This window comes from Otolemur garnettii, unplaced genomic scaffold, assembly GCF_000181295.1.
Source record: "Otolemur garnettii isolate 467f Iridium unplaced genomic scaffold, OtoGar3 scaffold00144, whole genome shotgun sequence".
Classification (NCBI taxonomy): domain Eukaryota; kingdom Metazoa; phylum Chordata; class Mammalia; order Primates; family Galagidae; genus Otolemur; species Otolemur garnettii.
Genome location: NW_003852539.1, coordinates 2230393 through 2248142, shown reverse-complemented (window position 1 = coordinate 2248142; position 17750 = coordinate 2230393). Strand labels below are relative to the sequence as shown.

Below are 17750 nucleotides of genomic sequence, written 5' to 3'. Positions count from 1 at the left end.
GCTGCCCTGACCCCTGACTCCTCATCCTAAGTACCAGGGTTGACACTTGACCCCATTTCTGACCTTGGCTACTGACACAGATTCAATGGATCCTACGTATCCCCGGTCCCCCTTGGCCCCAGAAGTCCCGGACCCGGGTGGGCTGGCTCCCTGGCTCCACAGCCTGTGACCTCAGCACTCCCATCCCTGCAGACTTCATCGTGTTCGTGGCCTCGGTGGCCGTCATTGCTGCAGGCACACAGGGCAACATCTTCGCCACATCTGCGTTACGCAGCATGCGCTTCCTGCAGATCCTGCGCATGGTGCGCATGGATCGCCGCGGCGGCACCTGGAAACTGCTGGGCTCGGTGGTTTACGCGCACAGCAAGGTGAGGCCTGCTGGCCGCGTAGACGCCCGAGGGCCTGGCTGGGGCGGAGCAGAGAGGGCAGGGCCCAAGTGCAGTCTGAAGGTTGGGGTGAGGTGAGGTGGGGTGTGAAGAGGAGAGCTCAGGAACAGGACCGGGACCAGGCCGGAGGCGGCTATCTCTACCCGGGCGGGGAGGGGGTGTGGTCAGGGCGGGACCATAACAGGAGGCGGGGCTTAGGCATCAGGACCCGACCAGGAGGCGGGGCCTGTTTCTCCGGGTTTGGACGACTATCTGACTACTAGCACAACCAAGCGGGGAGTTGCGGAGGGACTGGAGCACCCAGAGAGAAATCTGAAAAAGGGCGCTGAGGGGGAAGGGAAAGGTGGGTCTAGGGTGGAAGACTGAGCCAGGAACCTGGAGTGGAGGGTCAAGGGCAGACCTGGGGGGTCCTGGCGTTTTTGTGAAGGCAGGTAGGGTCTTCTTGAAGGGAGGAGCTGAGGAAGAAGAGCGTCAGAGTCACAGCTAGGGCACTCCGGGGAACTCCGAGGGGCGTGTATTTTATCCTGTCCTAGCCTGGGAGCCTTCCATCTCTCCCGCGGGCACTGCATCCCTCACTTCCTCACGCCCCTCTTGCACGCCCTGCAGGAGCTGATCACCGCCTGGTACATCGGGTTCCTGGTGCTTATCTTCGCCTCCTTCCTGGTCTACCTGGCTGAGAAGGATGCCAACTCCGACTTCTCCTCCTACGCCGACTCGCTCTGGTGGGGGACGGTGCGTGGGGGTCTGTGTGCAGGGCTACTCTTCTGCCTGGGACCCTGCCTGGGAAGTTCCCAAGGTCTGCCCATTGTGACTTCTGACTCAGGGTTGAGCAAGACTGTCCTTGCCCTCTGGCTAGAGCTAGGACCCCCAAAACCAGCCCCTATGGGGGCCCCCAACCTGCTCCAGTGGACCTGATTGTGCTCCCACTTAGTTCCTTGTGACCTTACCCCTTTCCGCTGTCCAACGCTTTAGAGCAGGAATTCATCTGCTAACCAGCCCCTGTAGCCCCTATGGATGATCACCAGGCCCCTTTCCTCATGATCAGGCTCCCATCAGCCTGTGCCCACCAAAAGTTCTTATATATGGCCCCCATGACCAGTCCTGTGGGTGACTTCTTTGTGTCCCCAGATTACGCTGACAACCATCGGCTATGGTGACAAGACGCCGCACACATGGCTGGGCAGGGTCCTGGCTGCCGGCTTCGCCTTACTGGGCATCTCTTTCTTTGCCCTGCCCGCCGTGAGTTGCCCTCTGCCTGGTGGGGGTGGGGCTAGGAGCAGGACCTGCTCAGCCCCTCAGATTTGCCTGAGTAGCTTGGGGCACCTCAGTGGGCAAGGAGGGGGACACCCTTGCAGCCTTTTGTTGCCTGCAACCACCATATTCCCCCAACCATCTCTATCCCCCAGGGCATCCTGGGCTCTGGCTTCGCTCTGAAGGTCCAGGAGCAGCACCGGCAGAAGCACTTTGAGAAGCGGAGGATGCCAGCAGCCAACCTCATCCAGGTACAAAATGCCCAGGATTCCCTATGAGGAGGTAGTGTGACTGTATTGGTGTGTCAACCCTGTATGCTGATCCATGTGTCCCAGATTGAAGCTCGGAGAGGGGGTGTGACTTTTCTGGGATCACATGCCAAGTCATAGACAAGAACTGGGATGCTAACTGAGATTGTCAGAAACTGTCCTCTGAACCAAATGCCCAGTTCCAGTCTAGCCACAGTTGTCCCACTGCCCAACTCTACAGGAGCTAGGATAAGAGGTCCTGGGCCCCCAGAGGGGAGCTGGCTCTGCCACTGGTCAGCTGTGCATCTCTTAGTAAGCCTGCTTCATCTCTAGCATGGTCATTTATTCATTCTACAAGCACTCAGAAATGAAAAGAAGATGGTCCAAGCTGGGCTTTTAGTAAACTCAACATTTAGTGGCTTGGAGGGCAAAGGTGAGCTGGCCAAGAAGAGAGAAGGAGCAGCCAGAGGGGTGAGTGGAGAGCTAGGAGGTGTTATGGGGTGTTCTGACCAGTTGTGGCCTGAGGCCAGGGCTCTGATTTTTTTGTGACCCTGGAACTAAGCCTTGTCTTCTTCTTAGAGGTGTATACAAAAGAACTCCTTGTAGCAAATGGCTCAGGGAATACTGGCAGAGCACACCCTGCCTGCTTCCCAGCACGCTACCCTCTGGCTTCCAAACCTTAGCCTGACTAAGCTCCTCCTTATCTCTTCTCCCCAGGGTGGAACCCTCCTCCCCATTCCGCTATCTCCACTCACCAGCCTAGTTTTTTCTTCTAGTGTCCCTTGGGGCACAATGGCCACTGTCCCCATGGGAGCTGGCCTTTCAAGGGGCGTTGTAGGGGCAGGCAGCTGGCACCATTCGTGCCGAGAGACAGCTGGTATTGTGGTGCCCATAATTAATGAGACAGCTCTGGCAGCTGCTCCCCAGCCCATGCCAGGGGCCTAGGCAAGCAGGAAGTAAAAATATTCCTGTCTTGGGAGGACGCCTGGCTGGTGAGGTCAGTGGTGGCAGCCCCTTAAGGACAAGAGGCATTCAAAGAAGAGAGGCATCCCAGGCCCAGTTCTGCTTTGTCCTGCCTGGCAGCTTCCACTGCCTTCCTGCCCTCGCCCTCCCACTCACTGCCCTTCCCTGGCTCTTCTCCTTAGCTGGAAGGAAAAGGGCAGTTTTTCCTCTTGTCAAGTATCCCTCCTGCTTGAGGTGTTGGTGATTCTCGTTCCTGCCCTATTTAGTCCTTAGTATTCCTGTGGGCAGTGACAGTAGCTGGGAGAGATGGAGAGGAGTTATTAGTAATAATGATGTACTTGGTCAACATTCATTCCCCAGACGTTTGCACAACACCACATGAACCATACACTGAATTTGCATTGAGGATACAGCAGTGACTAGGTACAGTCTAGGGGAAGAAATAGACAGTAATAAAATACACAGTGAATAGATATTTATCAAATGTGATATGGAAGAAAGCAGGAGTGTTTAACAGGAAGACCTGTTATTAACTGAGCTTGGCACTTGATACACCATTGTCCAGTAAATCCTCACAACATCCTAATTAGGTAAGTAATATTAAATCCATCTTATAGGTGAAGAAATGGAAGTTGCTTTTTTTTTTTTTGAGACAGAGTCTCACTATGTTGCCCTTAGTAGAGTGCTGTTATATCACAGCTCACAGCAACCTCAAACTTTTGGACTTAAGTGATTCTCTTGCCTCAGCCTCCCAAGTGGCTGGGACTACAAGCACTTACCACAACGCCCAGCTATTTTTTTTGTTGCAGTTGTTTAGCTGGCCCGGGTCAGTTCAAACCCGCCACCCTCAGTGTATGTGGCTGGTGCTGTAACCACTGTGCTATGAGCACCGAGCCAGAAATGGAGGTTTTAAAGATTTACTTAATCTGACCATACTAGTAAGGGGCAGAACTGTGATTGGAAACCCACATATTCCTGACAAAAAAACTCCAGCTCTTAACCCCTGTGCTCTGAGTCCTCTGGCTTTGATGTTGATCCTCTTTGTCACCTTGGGGAAGTCATTTCTCTCTATGCCTTAATTTCTTGTCTGGCCCTGCCAGTGGCTATGGAATTAGAACTGGCCTGCGCTCTGAGTAACCCTCAGCTGGACCAAGAATTGGGTTCTCTCAGGGGCAGAAGGCTGGTGGGGGCTAAAAGGTATCACTGATACCCCATTCCCCCATGTTCCCCATACCACCAGGCTGCTTGGCGCTTGTACTCCACCGATATGAGCCGGGCCTACCTGACAGCCACCTGGTACTACTATGACAGTATCCTCCCATCTTTCAGGTAGGTCTTGGTGGGGCATGGGAGGGGTGGGGGCTGGCAGTAATGTCCCTTGAGGACAGGTGGCTGAAACTCAGCCCTAGAGAACCGGGGTTGGGGAGAGTAATGATTCCCTAAGGGAACATCTTGGGCTGGCTCTGCAGACCCTACATAACTCAGAGCCTAGAGTGTCCTCTCTCCCTCTGCTATGCCCAGGGAAGGGGTGGACTCTGGACATAGGGCATTGGTGAAGACCTGCCCCACAGCTGAGCCCCAGCTTCTGAAGTGCCAACAGTCCCCATGCTCACCTATAGGTGATGCTACCCGGGACAGTGGTCCAGCCAGCTCATCAGCCCTCAGTTGTGAGTGGGGGACAGTGTTAGCTTTTATTGGCCTGGCACATTGTAGCTGGTTGGAGAAAGTGTGAAAAAGGCAAGTGTTCTAGACTTAGGTGTATGTACCCACCCAACCCCCTGTGTGAATATATACTCACTGTTACTGTGCCAGGCAGCGGCCTCAAGGCCCAGAGTGGGTCTGCCCCACTGGCCTAGGCTGGGCTAAAACTGAATGGGGGTGGCTCCATGCAAGGGATTTTTATTTATTTATTTATTTATTTTGAGACAGAGCCTCAAGCTTTCACCCTGGGTAGAGTGTCGTGGTGTCACAGCTCGCAGCAACCTCCAAATCCTGGGCTTAAGCAATTCTCTTGCTTCAGCCTCCCAAGTAGCTGGGACTACAGGTGCCTGCCACAACGCCTGGCTGATTTTTGGTTGTAGTTGTCATTGTTGTTTGGTAGGCCCAGGCTGGATTCGAACCCTCCAGCTCTGGTGTATGTGGCTGGTGCCTTAGCTGCTTGAGCTGCAGGCGCCCCGAGCCCATGCAGGGCATTATTAATAGCATCCCCAGGGTGCGTGTGGCCAAGAGGCTGGCCAGGCCTTCAGGCAGGAATGAAGACCACGGAACCTGGCTTAGTCCTGCAGACAGGCGGGTAGCAAGTGCGTGCCTGGGCCAGGATGCTGTGCTCAGTGCTTCTGTGGGTGCCTTTTTTTGCCTCATTAGTTCTCCAAGAGCAGCTGTTGCATGATCCCACTCACCCCTGCACCTGGCTCCTGCTCCTCATCTCCTCCCAGCCCCAGAGGCTTCCCAGGGGAGGAGCAGGAGGGAAGGGGCTGGGTAGGGGGCACCCAGTATCACACTAGCCCCCTACTCATCTCTTCTCCTGGCAGAGGCAAGCTTCTACCTCAGAGATGGGTGGTGCCTAGATTAGAAGCAGCTTTTTTTTCCAGGAGTAGCCTTCAGGACTTAAGGCCAGCACTGGGAAATGGGTAGGGGCTGCTTTGTTAAAAATATAATGTGTGTGAGGCGTTGGGGGTGGGAAGGTAGTTGGGTCCTCTGGTAGGAGTAACACACTAGTGTGGAGATTCTGGGGCCATTGGGCCTCCTGCTCCCTAGACCTTAGTTATCCCATCCATACAATGGGAAGGCAGGCCGGGGAGAGGGGAGATACCTTCCTTGGTTTATGGCAAGGAAGAAACTACCCAAATCCAGTCTCCAAGAACCCAGTGGCAGGAATGAATTCCATAGAGGAAGGAAACTTAGCTGGTGACCTTTTCAAATCTCCCTCTTCAGTCTCAATCTCCCCCTAAAATCCAGAGTCAGATCTAGATGGTGGGATTTCAAAGCTGCCACTGGCCATACCTCCATGTCCAGGCTTGATAAGCAGAGCAAGCTGGATTTGTGCTCCTGCTTGCCACCTTATACAGGTGTCTTTAACTTGTGCCAGCCTTCCCAACCATGCCTGGCATTCCTGAGGACTTCCCAGGAGCTGAGTGTAGAAAGGGAGGGAGGCAGGTCAGTCTCTCCCATCCTGCCCTGGCCTGGGGCGCTGGTGAGCACCTCCAGAGAGGCAGGATCTGAGCTCAGGAGCTCAGTGCCCGCTGGGTGAGAGGGTGGTGCCAGGACGCTGCCTGCCGCTGACAGCGCCCTCTCCTGCAGAGAGCTGGCCCTCTTGTTTGAGCACGTGCAACGGGCCCGCAATGGGGGCCTACGGCCCCTGGAGGTGCGGCGGGCGCCAGTACCCGATGGAGCGCCCTCCCGTTACCCGCCCGTTGCCACCTGCCACCGGCCGGGCAGCGCCTCCTTCTGCCCTGGGGAAAGGTAGGGGCCCCCTGGGGCTGCCACCTCCTCTTGCTACTCCTTCTCTTCTTCCATTCTGTGTCTCATCTTCTCTCAGACCTGCTCCAGCTGCTACATGGGTGTCTGGGCCTGTTTGGGGGACTCCTAGGCCCTATCATGAGGCCTGGGTAGTTGTCGTCAGAGGGTCAGACAGGTACAAAGGGCTTCTTTGCAGAGGCCAGGCTGGACTCACCTTTTTGTCACCTGGGACTCCATGGGTCTGAGTGGGAGAGATGTCCACACCACCCTTCCCATCACCTCCTCTGTTCACGCCATTGTCCTCTTTCTTTCTCTGTTTCCACGTCCCCTCACTCTTCATCCCTGCACCCCCATCCCTCCTGGGAAGCTGGAGAGAGGAGGAGGCCGCTGGCCACAGGTGCTTACGGCTCAGGTAATCGTGGGCACATCCTGGGGTATGAGGGCAGGGAACCCCCCTCCCCAGCATGTTGCTTGGGAGGGGCTGGACATTGAACTTGCCACTCAGAAACGAGAAGCCAGCTGGACAGAGAGCTCTGTGACTAAGACTGCTGCAGGACCTGTGCGAACTCAACCAGTGACTAATGCTTTTGTCTTGTGCAAACCTTGTCCACAGCTTTGCTGAGCCCAGGGGGGCCTCCTGGGATTCTCTTTTCATCCTTTCTGTGGTCTTTTTGGTGCTCCCAACATTCTTGTCCCTTTGACCTGTCTTTCCTGGAACTTTTGCATCGTGAAAGAAGAACAAAGAAAAAATATGTTTCCTACACACAAATGTTCACAAAAACAGGAATCTCAGGCATATCTGGATAAGGGAAGCCCATCAACCTACAGCATGGTCACGTGGCTACTCTTGTGGAAGTTTAGCTTTAAGGTCAAGGGTTCAGTCCACCACTTTCCTCCCTGGTCTCTTAGCCATCTCTTTATCTCATCTTCACATATCATCCTGGAACCAGCCAGGTGGATGTCTGGACCTCCAGCCTCAGTGTGATTCTGAGTCCCAGGCCCAGAAGAAGGGCTGGGAGATGAGAGGGAGGAGGTGTGATGGAGCTTGCCTCTGCTACCTGATGTTATGTGTCCTTTAAAGAAGTCTCCATGTCAATCTGAACTGCTGTGTCCTGGCAGAAAATTAGTGATGTTCAGGCTGATGGGGAGCTTTGGGTTGTCTGCACATCTGGACTGGAAAGGTCTGGGGAGGAATTCTGGCACAGAGGATGCAGGGAGCAGCATCCTTCCCTGTTCTCCAGTGAGAGTGCTTACGGGGCAAGGGTGGACAGGAAGTGGGGAGAGAGGGAGAGGCTGGGGCTTGAGGGAGGAGACATATGACCGGCCAGGTCAGGCTGGGAGCTCCCTGGGAGAGAAGTTCATGGTGGGGCCCCACTCCGATTCTCTGTCACTGTCTGAAGGTTCTCATTATTAACCACATCCTTACCAAAACATGGGGTATAGGCAGAAAATGAGAAGTTTGGCCATCCCAGCAACTCTGCCCAGGACCTGAGCCAGGGCTCTCGGTAGCTTTTTGTTCACTCTGGTCTCGCCTTGCCTGAATTAGAAGGCACTGGAAATGGAGGCTAGCCTGGAGCCAGCACCTGTACTGCCCTCCCCCCCACCCCCGTTTCTCAGGGTGCCTGGACACCCCCGCTCACCAAGCCCCAGGGACAGAGTACTGCTAAAGGCTTGGCCAGCACTAACTCCCAACGTGGTTTCTGTCTACCCTGGAGGACCTATGTATCTGTGACTCTTGGTAGTTGTGATGGAGTGTCCCTTCTTTCCAAAAATCCCACTGGGCTGAGCTATCACTTTTAGACCCATCACCATGCTCAGGCAAAATGGCCGTATCCTAAAATATGGCTATCTTGGCCCTATGGGGTAGGTGCCCTAGGCAGGACGCCCAACCCAACCACACACATATATACACCTGCTTGGTCTCACCGCTAGTGGTGCTGGAGATGGACCCAGGTCAAGCATTTTCACAGGAAGTGGAGCTAATGGAACAGGACTTCCTGCGGGGTGGCATTGCTAGGGCAGTGCCTCCCTTCATTAGGGTTTTGCAATGAGTTTCTCAAAGCATGGTCTCCTGACCGCCTGCATCAGCATCCCTTGGGGCATTTGTTCAACATGCAGATACCTGGACCTCTCTCTCTCCAGTCCACAGGATCAGAATCTCTGAAGGAAGGGCACAGGCCTCTGCATATTTAACACGCTCCCAGGACATCCTAATGCAAAACATAAGAACCTTTTCTTCCTGGGGATGGGGCTGGAGGATGATTTAGGTGGGGGCTTTCTCTCTCCCACCAGCTACAGGAGGCCAGCCCCATCCTGGCAGCTCCCCATGCTCTGTCCTCTCTCCCGTTCCCACTAACCTCTGTTCGTGTCTTGTTCTCAACTTTCCAGCCAGATGTTTAGTAATAAACGGAGTTTCTTTCGGATCCACGCCAGCTGGAGACCGAGGTACCCCCTCGCCTGCTCCTCCAGTCCCCACTCCTCCTTGCCCCACCCAGATTGGCGGCTGGAGAGGGGGACAGGATGGGCCAAGGACAAGGTGCATGTGCCTGCCGCCTGCCGTCTGCCTCGGAGGGGTCTGATGAGCCCCTCACCTTTCTGGGGATGCCTCTGCCAGGGCTGGGGAATGGGCCCAGGGTGCTAGGAGGGGTACTTGCAGGCACTGTGGGGATGCGTGCTGGCTCTGCCGCTGACCCACTGTGTGATCATGGCCAAATTGCTTCCCCTTCTTGGACCTCAGTTTCCCATCTTTGGAATGGGCAGGTTGAACTAGAGGCTCTCTGAGGGTCCTTCCCACTCTGACTTTTCCCAGGCTTTGGATTTAGCTTTCTGTCTCCGTGCTGGCCACCTAGGGACCTGGCAGATGCCTGGAGGAGCTGGGATTGGCTCCTCATTTGCTAACTCCAGAGCCCCAGCTCTTTTAGCTGTATCTCTAGTATATTCCTTGGTACCTGCTCCGTACACTAGGGATACAGGGATGAATGAAACATGGTCCCTGGAGAGCCACAAAGAGTAATTGCAGTTTGGTGCCTTAAGTGTAGCAAAAGGAGGAAACAGAAAGGGTGTGGAGCCTGGGTGAGGCCCACAACCCAGAGGAAGCCCCCAAAGGAGTGGTGTCAGGGAGGGCACACCAGGCTGTGGAGAGCACACCATGGGAAAAATCGGCAGCCTAGTGTGAGCTGAGCTGAGAGGCAGAGCTGGGTTTTGAAGAACCCAAACGCACAGCATGAGCTTCTTCCTGTTGGCACGCCTGGCAGGCTGGGATCTTGGGGTCCTGGTTTCTCAAAGGTGCCTCTGGAGCCCTGTGGGTTGGTGGACCTAGACCCAGGAGATGAGCGAGAGCTCCTGGCTGTCCACATGTGCTTCTGCTGAATGACAGGCAGTCTTACAAATGTGGGTTCTGGACCACAGTCTAGCCACCACCTGACCCCTCTGTGCCTCAGTTTCCTCAGATGTAAAATGCAGGTGATAACAGGATCTGCTTCCATGAAAACTGTGTCTAGCTCCTAAAAATGTTGGCCTCCTTTGATTTGGTAGGTCGGGCAGATAAGATCTGACTTTCTTTAGAAAGTAGCTTGGAAACAAGGGCTGTAGGCAGTGGAGACATAGCACAGGGTTCAGCTGAGGTGGTCTCTGGGTCAGACCTGCCCCTTTGTGCACCTCCTTTGGCTGTGGAGGACATGATTGGCAGGAAGGCATGGCTAGGGCTGGCGGTGAAGCTGTATCCACAGTCCCTGAAAAGCCAGGTGGTGTGCAGCATCAGGAGTGGTAGGCTGCCTTTGTTTCCCAAAAGCTTGGCCTATGGCCAGCAGATGATGAGTCCCTAAAGAATTTCCTTGTGGAAGTGAGTACAGGGGTTGGGTTGGGCAGGGCAGCCAGAGCCTGCCCTCTCCCACAGGACAGCCACAGCCAAGCACACCACATCCCTCTTCCAGGCACCAACAGAGCCTTAGACCAGAGTTTCTTAATCTCTGCACAATTGCCATTTGGGGTTAGATAATTCTTTGTGGTTAGAGGTTATCAAATATGTAATGGATATTTAGCAGTATCCCTGGGCTCTATGTACTAGATGCCAGGAGCACCCCTCCATGTGACAACTACAGATGTCTCAGGCATTGTCAAATGACCCCTAATGGGGGAGAATCACCCCCAGTGGAGACCCACTGCTCTAGACTCTATCCTGATTGCTTGTCCCAGAAAAAGAACAGTTCCTGAAGTCAGGGATCTCCAGTCCTTTCTCCATCCCGTAGGAGCCCTGTGACCTTGGGCAAGACCCTTCACCTCTTGCTACATTTATAAAATAGGTATGGTAAAGATGGCTCCAGCCCACCACATGCAGTGGCTGAGAGAAGTGACAGAGCCTAGGCAGCCAGGCAGGACCCTGTGTGCCAGGTTTCTTTCCATTTTCTTTGCATTTTAGGCCCAGAAAGGCTGATGTGAGCCATTTTCTGGGCCCTGCCCAAGAAGCTAGAATTCAGGGCTACTCCAGGGAAAACAGTGCGGCCTTGCATTACATAGGAGCCCATGGTCTCTGGCTGGAAAATTACAGAACTTCACAAACCAGGCCAGAACCTCCCTCAACCATCACAGAATCAGAGCAGGAAAGGGACCTTTCAAGGCCTCTAGTGCAAGCCCCCAAACCCCTTTCTCCAGAAGGCCTGCTGAGTGTAGGCTCAGCCTTGCTTGTATACTTCTTGCGAGGGGGAAGTCATCCCCTTCCCCAGAATGTGATTGGAGCATTATGTGCTGGGTACAGCGATGCAGAGTTCCAAGCCCTTGGCTGAAGAGTCAGGGCCTTCTCCACTCTCCTCTCTTCCTCTCCCTGTTGGAGGAGTGGAAGACAGAGGGAGGGGTTGCACGGGCTGGGTGAGGGGAGGGTGCTTGCTGGCATGAGGAGAGCCCAGAGGAATGGCTCTGCAGAGGAAAGTTTGGGAGAGCCAAACTCAAACTTTGGAATCTTTGGGGTGTATTGATGGGATTCTGGACCAGCAAAGAGCATGCTGGATTTCGAAAGCCATCCCGGTACTTCCCTTCTAATACCCTCAGGGCCCCCATCCTTGACCTATAAACCTCTCCCATCTGGGCAGAGACCCCCACCCCAAGGATGGCCCTATGTTCTGGCCACCTTCCTGAAGGTGCCCCTGGTTTCGAGATCTCCTTTACCCCAGAACCTTGGTTCTCTAACCCATGCCTTAGGCATGGGGACCCCAGCTTCCCCCTAGCACCGAAACCAGAACTTCTTTTCTGCTTGATCCTTGATCTGGAAGTCCCTAAGAATAGGTGACACAGTGTCCTCCCCTACCCCCTGCCCCACTTCAGGCCTCCTCTGAGGCTGGCTGGGGCTCTCCTAAGGCAGGGCTGATGGGGACCCCCCTCAGTCCCAGCACCTGTCTTCTGGGGGTCCTCCAGCGGCAAACCACAGCAGGGGAGCCAGCAGTGACACCACAGGGAATGGGATGGGAGGATGTTTGCATAGGTCCTACCCAAACAGTGATAACATGGTCCTTGAACCTCTTGGATACAGAGTTACTCTACCAGGTATTGGTTAACTGGGGCCTGTCCTGGGAAACCTGAGGCCTCTCCTCACCTGTCTTCCTCTAGGGTTCAGGGATGTGGTGGAGGGTTGGGCATGGGAAGGAAAGTCCAAGAGTGTGCAGACATGTACATGTGTATTCACATGCACACAGACATGTATAGTGCTATTGAACTTGGAGTTCAGTAGGCAGTACAGGGGGTAGATCTTCAAGCGGGAGGGAATCCCAGACAGGCAGGACATCAGTCCAAGTGGGCAAAGCTCAGGCAGGGGAAACCACAGAAGAGCAGGTTATCAAATATAGACCCTCCTTGGGAGTGCAGGCCTGTCCTGAGCATACTTGTGGGCCCAACAGACAGAACCATGAAGGCAAGGCCCTCAGTAAACCATTGCACCGCATAGCTCTGGGGCTCTGCTGCACGCAAGACTTTGTGAGGCGGAGACCATATTTGGCAGTACACTGCCTGTACAGCTGTACCAGGTCCTGAAGCCCTAACCTGACCAGTGTGGGGTCAGGTAGCTGCAGCAGTGGGGAATGGAGGAAATTATAAATTGACACATGTATATACATGCCAACATATATATGCACACTCATGCTTGTGTGCCTACACTGTTACGTGCTTGCAACACCCACACACCCACACATACACCTTCAACTCCACACAGCCTGCTCCTGTGCACAGTGAGGACTGGAGCCCGACCTCAGGCCAGGCGAGCTGCTCCACCCCTCAGCAGCCTGTCTGTGCCCAAAGAAGTTACCACTTCCACCCTCTGCCTACCCACCTGAGCCAGGCCCAATGCCCCTGTCCTCCTGTCTGTCTCTCTGACTTCCTCTTGGGTTTCTCTTACTCCGTCCACTCTGACGTCTGTCTCCTGTGCACTCCTATCTGTCTGGGCACTGAGGGGTGGGAGGGAGGGGTGGGGAGGGGATCTGCTCCAAATGACACTGAATCAACTTCTTGTAGGAGTCAGGGCTCCCCTCACAACACCCTTCTCCTATCCCAGTAAGTCTCCCTTGGTGGGGAAATCAAGACCCAGTAGCCACCCCTAGGTCCTAAGTCAGCTTTGTCTCCACTCACTGCCTGCCCCCAGCTCCAGCTAACTTGCCTTTCTCCCTAACCTGCCCTCCCCGCCAGCAGTCGGATGGGCATCAAAGACCGCATTCGCATGGGCAGCTCCCAGCGGCGGACAGGTCCTTCGAAGCAGCACCTGGCACCTCCGCCAATGCCCACTTCCCCAAGCAGTGAGCAGGTGGGTGAGGCCACCAGCCCCACCAAAGTACAGAAGAGCTGGAGCTTCAATGACCGCACTCGCTTCCGGGCCTCTCTGAGACTCAAACCCCGAACTTCTACTGAGGGTGAGCCCCTGGGGGCCCAGGGCCCAGGACCTGCTGAGAATGGCAGGGTGGGGGGGCAAACTGGGCTGGGGGCAGGAAGATGTGGCTTTAGTCTTAGCTCTGAAAATGATTGATCATCTTTGGGCCTCAGACTGAGAATCAAATGGAGGGTAGCATTTGGTTGTGGGTTTTGAGCAGAAGATTTGGGGCCAGGCTGCCTGGATTTGAATCCTGGCTCTGTCACTTATCTTGGACAAGTGACCTAATCTCTCTGGGCCTCATTCTTCTCATCTATGAAATGGGACCAATAATAGTATTTACTTCACAGGATTATTGTGAAGCTTAAATGAGACAATCCATGGAAGGTGAACAGAAGACTTTTGAGAATATAGGAAGTGCTCAGTCTAAGCTGGCTGATGACAGATGAGCTTTGGAGGGAGAAGGAAGCCCCACTTGCTAAGCCCTGACTGTGTACTCCCCACACTGGATTATCTCATTTGCTTCTCCCAGTGAACAGAACCCCAGAAGTAGGTTCTGTTTTCATTTCCACTTTGCAGACATGGACACTGAGATCCCCCAGCTCATGAGTGGCAGAGCAGTTGTCCTCAAGCAGGTCTGTCCAACTCCAAGTCCATGTGCTCTCCCACTCCTCTTCACCCAGTCTGGTCTGTGGACATGAAGCTGTGGGCCTGGTGGGGTCACTTTTGTGAGTTCTAGCTCTGCTCGAGACTTGCATTGTGATTTAAGCAAGATCCTCCCTCCCCTCCCCAGTGCTCTGTGCCTCAGTGTCCTCTTCTAGAAAATAACTCCTGGGGTGTTTTGACAAAGCCCTGGTAGACCTCTCCTACCTTTGACATACTTTGGGCCTCAGGGTGGGGGAAAGGTGGAGGTGAGTGGACAAAGATGGAAGATGAGGACAGGATGCCCCTTTACCCTAGGAGGGAGGGGACCTAGCCATACTGTCAGTGCCTGTACTGTGTTATCCCTCAAGAGGCTGCTGGCTGAGAACTCAGAGTTTACAGAACCCCAGAAACCATCATTGGGAGGTGCTCGCCCACAGAAGCCTGGGCATAGCTGTTGTCTGGGCCTCCCTTCCCTGTGCTGTCTGATTTCCTGCTGCTTGTTCCTGTGGGGTAAAGGTAGCATCACTCTCTGTGCGGCACCAGCCTGAGGGAAGCCATTCCTCTCATCCAGGGCAGAAGGACTCATTTTAAGGCCTTTCCCAGTTGCACATCTGGGCATGGGAGCCAGCCCCTTGAGCTGCAGGATAAGACTGTGGGTGGTTATCTGCAGAGGCATCAAACACCTTTGGGGCTCACTGTTCTGCACGGTTGGACCGGCAGGGCTTCCTCCTGGGCTTTGTGCAACATATGTATTGGCTATCTGATTTGCCAGATCAGATGTGCCCTAAAGTAGCTTCTGCTCGCTTTGCCACCAGATAGATGTTTGCTCTGACTGGCCACAGGGGCAGATAGACACTTAACAGATTGGAATTTTCTGTCCTGGGTAAGGCAGTAAGGGGCAGCAACCAGAGATGCAAGAGCCTGGTCTGTCCCCAGGAAGATTCTGGGCTCTTTCCGGACCTCTTGTGTTCCTATTGATACCTCTGATGGTGGTTTGTGTCTGTTGGTGGGGATGGGGGGCAGGGTTTGAGAGTGGACCACTGGGGCCACCCCTGTCTTTGCAGAGGGCCCCTCAGAGGAAGTAGTGGAGGAGAAGAGCTACCAGTGTGAGCTCACAGTGGACGATGTCATGCCTGCTGTGAAGACGGTCATCCGCTCTGTCAGGTGAGACTGAGGCCTGGGATGAACACCCCATCCGTCTGCCACTATTGCTGTTCTCCATCTGGGCCTGCCCTTGTGGCCATGCCTGGCCTGCTCCCAGCGTGCCAGCTGCTGCCCGCCTAGAGTGCAGGTGGGGTGGGGAGGTGGCATCTGGCTCCCAGCAGGGTTTACTCCGACTCATCATGTCTAGAGGGCTTGGCTCTGGCGGGATGGCAGGAACAGCTGCCCATCACAGTCCCTCTCCTCACATGCCCAGTGTCCTCCTGGTCAACCCTTTCTTTGCCTCCCCGCTTCCTCTCCTCTCTCCAGCTCTTGCCTGTGTCAGGCTCTCTTCTTCCTCTCTCACTAGCTGTGTGTCAGCATCTGCCTGTCTCTCCCAGTGGCCTCTGTCTTGTGCCCTTTCCCCCTGCATCTCTGTCTCAGTCTCTTCCTTTTTTTGTCTCTGTGTTTCAAATTCTCTCTCCTTGAGTATCTTGGCCTCAATTGTTCCCCCCAGGACTTCTAGAACAGTGCTTTTCAAACTACTAGTTGAGATTAAAATCAATTTAGTGAGCCCTGACCAGTGTTTAAAAAAAGAAAAAAAATATATATATATATATATCTCAGAGTTCATCTTTCATATGAAGGGTAAGTAATGTTTATGAAGCTTATACTTCATTTATCTGTGTGTGTGTCTATGTACTAGTTTGTGATATGAAATATATTTTTAACATAGGTCTTGGTCCAAAAAGTTTAAAAGCCCTTACCTTAATGCCTTAATAGCTATTTTCTTGCCTTCACAATTAAGAAGGGACCAAAGTCACCCTTGGCCATGCCTAGGATGACTCTGGCCTCCATGCTTCTTGATGTGGAGTCCTGGCTTAGTCTCTGTCTCCAGCCTACAGCTCTAGCCCTTGACCCCCGGCCTTCTGGACTCACCTCCTTTCTTCTCTGGCTGATGCACCTGCCATAAGCCTCTTCCCTTTGTGTTCCTCTTAACATCGGAGTCAGCTGGGTGCCCACTTTACTCTTCCTGAAGTCTGACGACTCTTCTCACCCTATTTTCATACATCCTGCTCTCCCCTCCATGTGACTAGCATCTGGAACATGGTGCCAGAGCTGCCACATGACCTAGGTCAACGCTCCTTGGCCATCTCACAGACCCCTCATACCCAGCATGCCCCAAACCTGCCCTTCCTCCTGGGTTTCCATTTCAAGCAGCAGTACCACTACCCACCCTGTTGCCTAAGCCATGGGAGTCATCCTAGACTCAGATTAGGAAGCCTTTTAGTTCCACCTCCTGAATTGCTCCAAGCTGTCCCCTATGTCCACCCAACTGCCCTTCTTCCAGCTTAGGTTGTCCCCTGGAGGGCATTCTCTGCATAGACTGGCAGAGCAGTCATGCCAGAACAGAGTAAACAACACCCGTACATACATCCAGGGATCCAGGGCTCATCAAAGTCCATCCTCAAGGCTAATCTCCTGTCTTCTCATTTGTGCCTCTTGACCCTTGATTGACCCTTTTCCATCATGTCCCTGTTGCTGCTACTTGGAGATAAGGAGGTTGGGGGACCTGCAGAGGCTGTATGTGTTGACCAAAGCAGGAGATGCTCTGGTGCTGGACAAAGATGGAAGCAAAGGGGCTGCAAAGGAATCCCATGCGGGAACAGGCTCCTCCTTCTGAGACCCTCTCCCTCAATAGGATTCTGAAGTTCCTGGTGGCCAAAAGGAAATTCAAGGAGACACTGCGACCTTATGACGTGAAGGACGTCATTGAGCAGTACTCAGCAGGACACCTGGACATGCTGGGTCGGATCAAAAGCCTGCAGACTCGGTGGGTGTGTGGGTCCCAACGGTGGAGTAGAGTGGGGCAGAGAGGTCTGTGGACCCAAGCCCCAAACGCTCCTTAGGGCCTGCTGCCAGAGTGGGGGTTTCTGGCCTGAGACAGGTCCCTGGCTTTCTGTGCGCTGAGGTCAGATTCTGTGCAGGTCACTGGGCTGGAGGCTGAACAACCACTTGCCAGCCAGCCGCAGGGCCTCCGTGGGAGCCTTCTGTGGGAGTCCGATTGACTTGCACATCTCAGTGGCTTTGTTTAGGATGATTGTTTCCTGGACCTCAAATAATCCTCTTAAAATAATTACTGACCTCCCTTCTCCCAAGGGCATAAGCAAACTGTGCCCACTGCCCACTTTTTGCATCTGGAATCCTCCCACATCTCTTCTATAGGCCCAGCATTAAGGAATAATCCTCACACCTTGCGCTTCTCCTCTTCTGGTCTGCATTTTCACTTCCATTTATTATTCACTCAAGAAATAGCCTCTGAGCATTTACTGCTTGCCTGATAGCAAAGATATGGTAGAAAGCAAAACAGAATCAGACCCTCAATGGAGATTGCATTCTATTAGAAAGAGAACAGATGATCAATAAGAAAAACTAGAATAATTCAGGTGATAATAAATACTAGGGAGAAAAATAAGGGTTAAGATATTGAGGTTTGTGATTTTAAATAGATGAGAAGATGACATTTGAGACAAAATGGAAGAAGAGGGGACAACCAGACCTGTGGCTGCCTAGGTGAAGGGTTTCTAAAGGGAGTGGCAAATGCAAAGAACTTGAGATGGGTGTTTATACAGGATGAGCTGTAAGTACTGGAGGGCTTTGTGCCAAGGGCTGCGAAGTTACCTTTTAGAAGGCTCACCCTGGGTGCTGTGCTGAGAGTAGACTGTAAGGGAGCAAGTGAAGCAGGTAGACTGGCTTAGTGCCTGTGGCTCAAGTGGCTAAGGTGCTAGCCACATACACCTGAGCTGGTGGGTT

At 53.6% G+C, this 17750-nt stretch overlaps 1 protein-coding gene across 2 annotated transcripts in view; it reads left to right on the top strand.

Moving 5' to 3' along the window:
- KCNQ4 (potassium voltage-gated channel subfamily Q member 4) overlaps positions 1 to 17750 on the top strand; it is a 56308-nt gene that overhangs the window by 33795 nt on the left and 4763 nt on the right. Inside the window, exons 4-12 of one of the 2 annotated variants that reach the window (XM_003798969.1) lie at positions 193 to 368; positions 993 to 1118; positions 1515 to 1625; positions 1793 to 1888; positions 4089 to 4177; positions 6149 to 6310; positions 12974 to 13194; positions 14861 to 14960; positions 16639 to 16770. In XM_003798969.1, coding sequence (XP_003799017.1) covers positions 193 to 368; positions 993 to 1118; positions 1515 to 1625; positions 1793 to 1888; positions 4089 to 4177; positions 6149 to 6310; positions 12974 to 13194; positions 14861 to 14960; positions 16639 to 16770 — 1213 coding nt within the window. The remainder of the gene's footprint in view (positions 1 to 192; positions 369 to 992; positions 1119 to 1514; positions 1626 to 1792; positions 1889 to 4088; positions 4178 to 6148; positions 6311 to 12973; positions 13195 to 14860; positions 14961 to 16638; positions 16771 to 17750) is intronic. The other variant, XM_003798970.1, reaches the window with a different exon arrangement.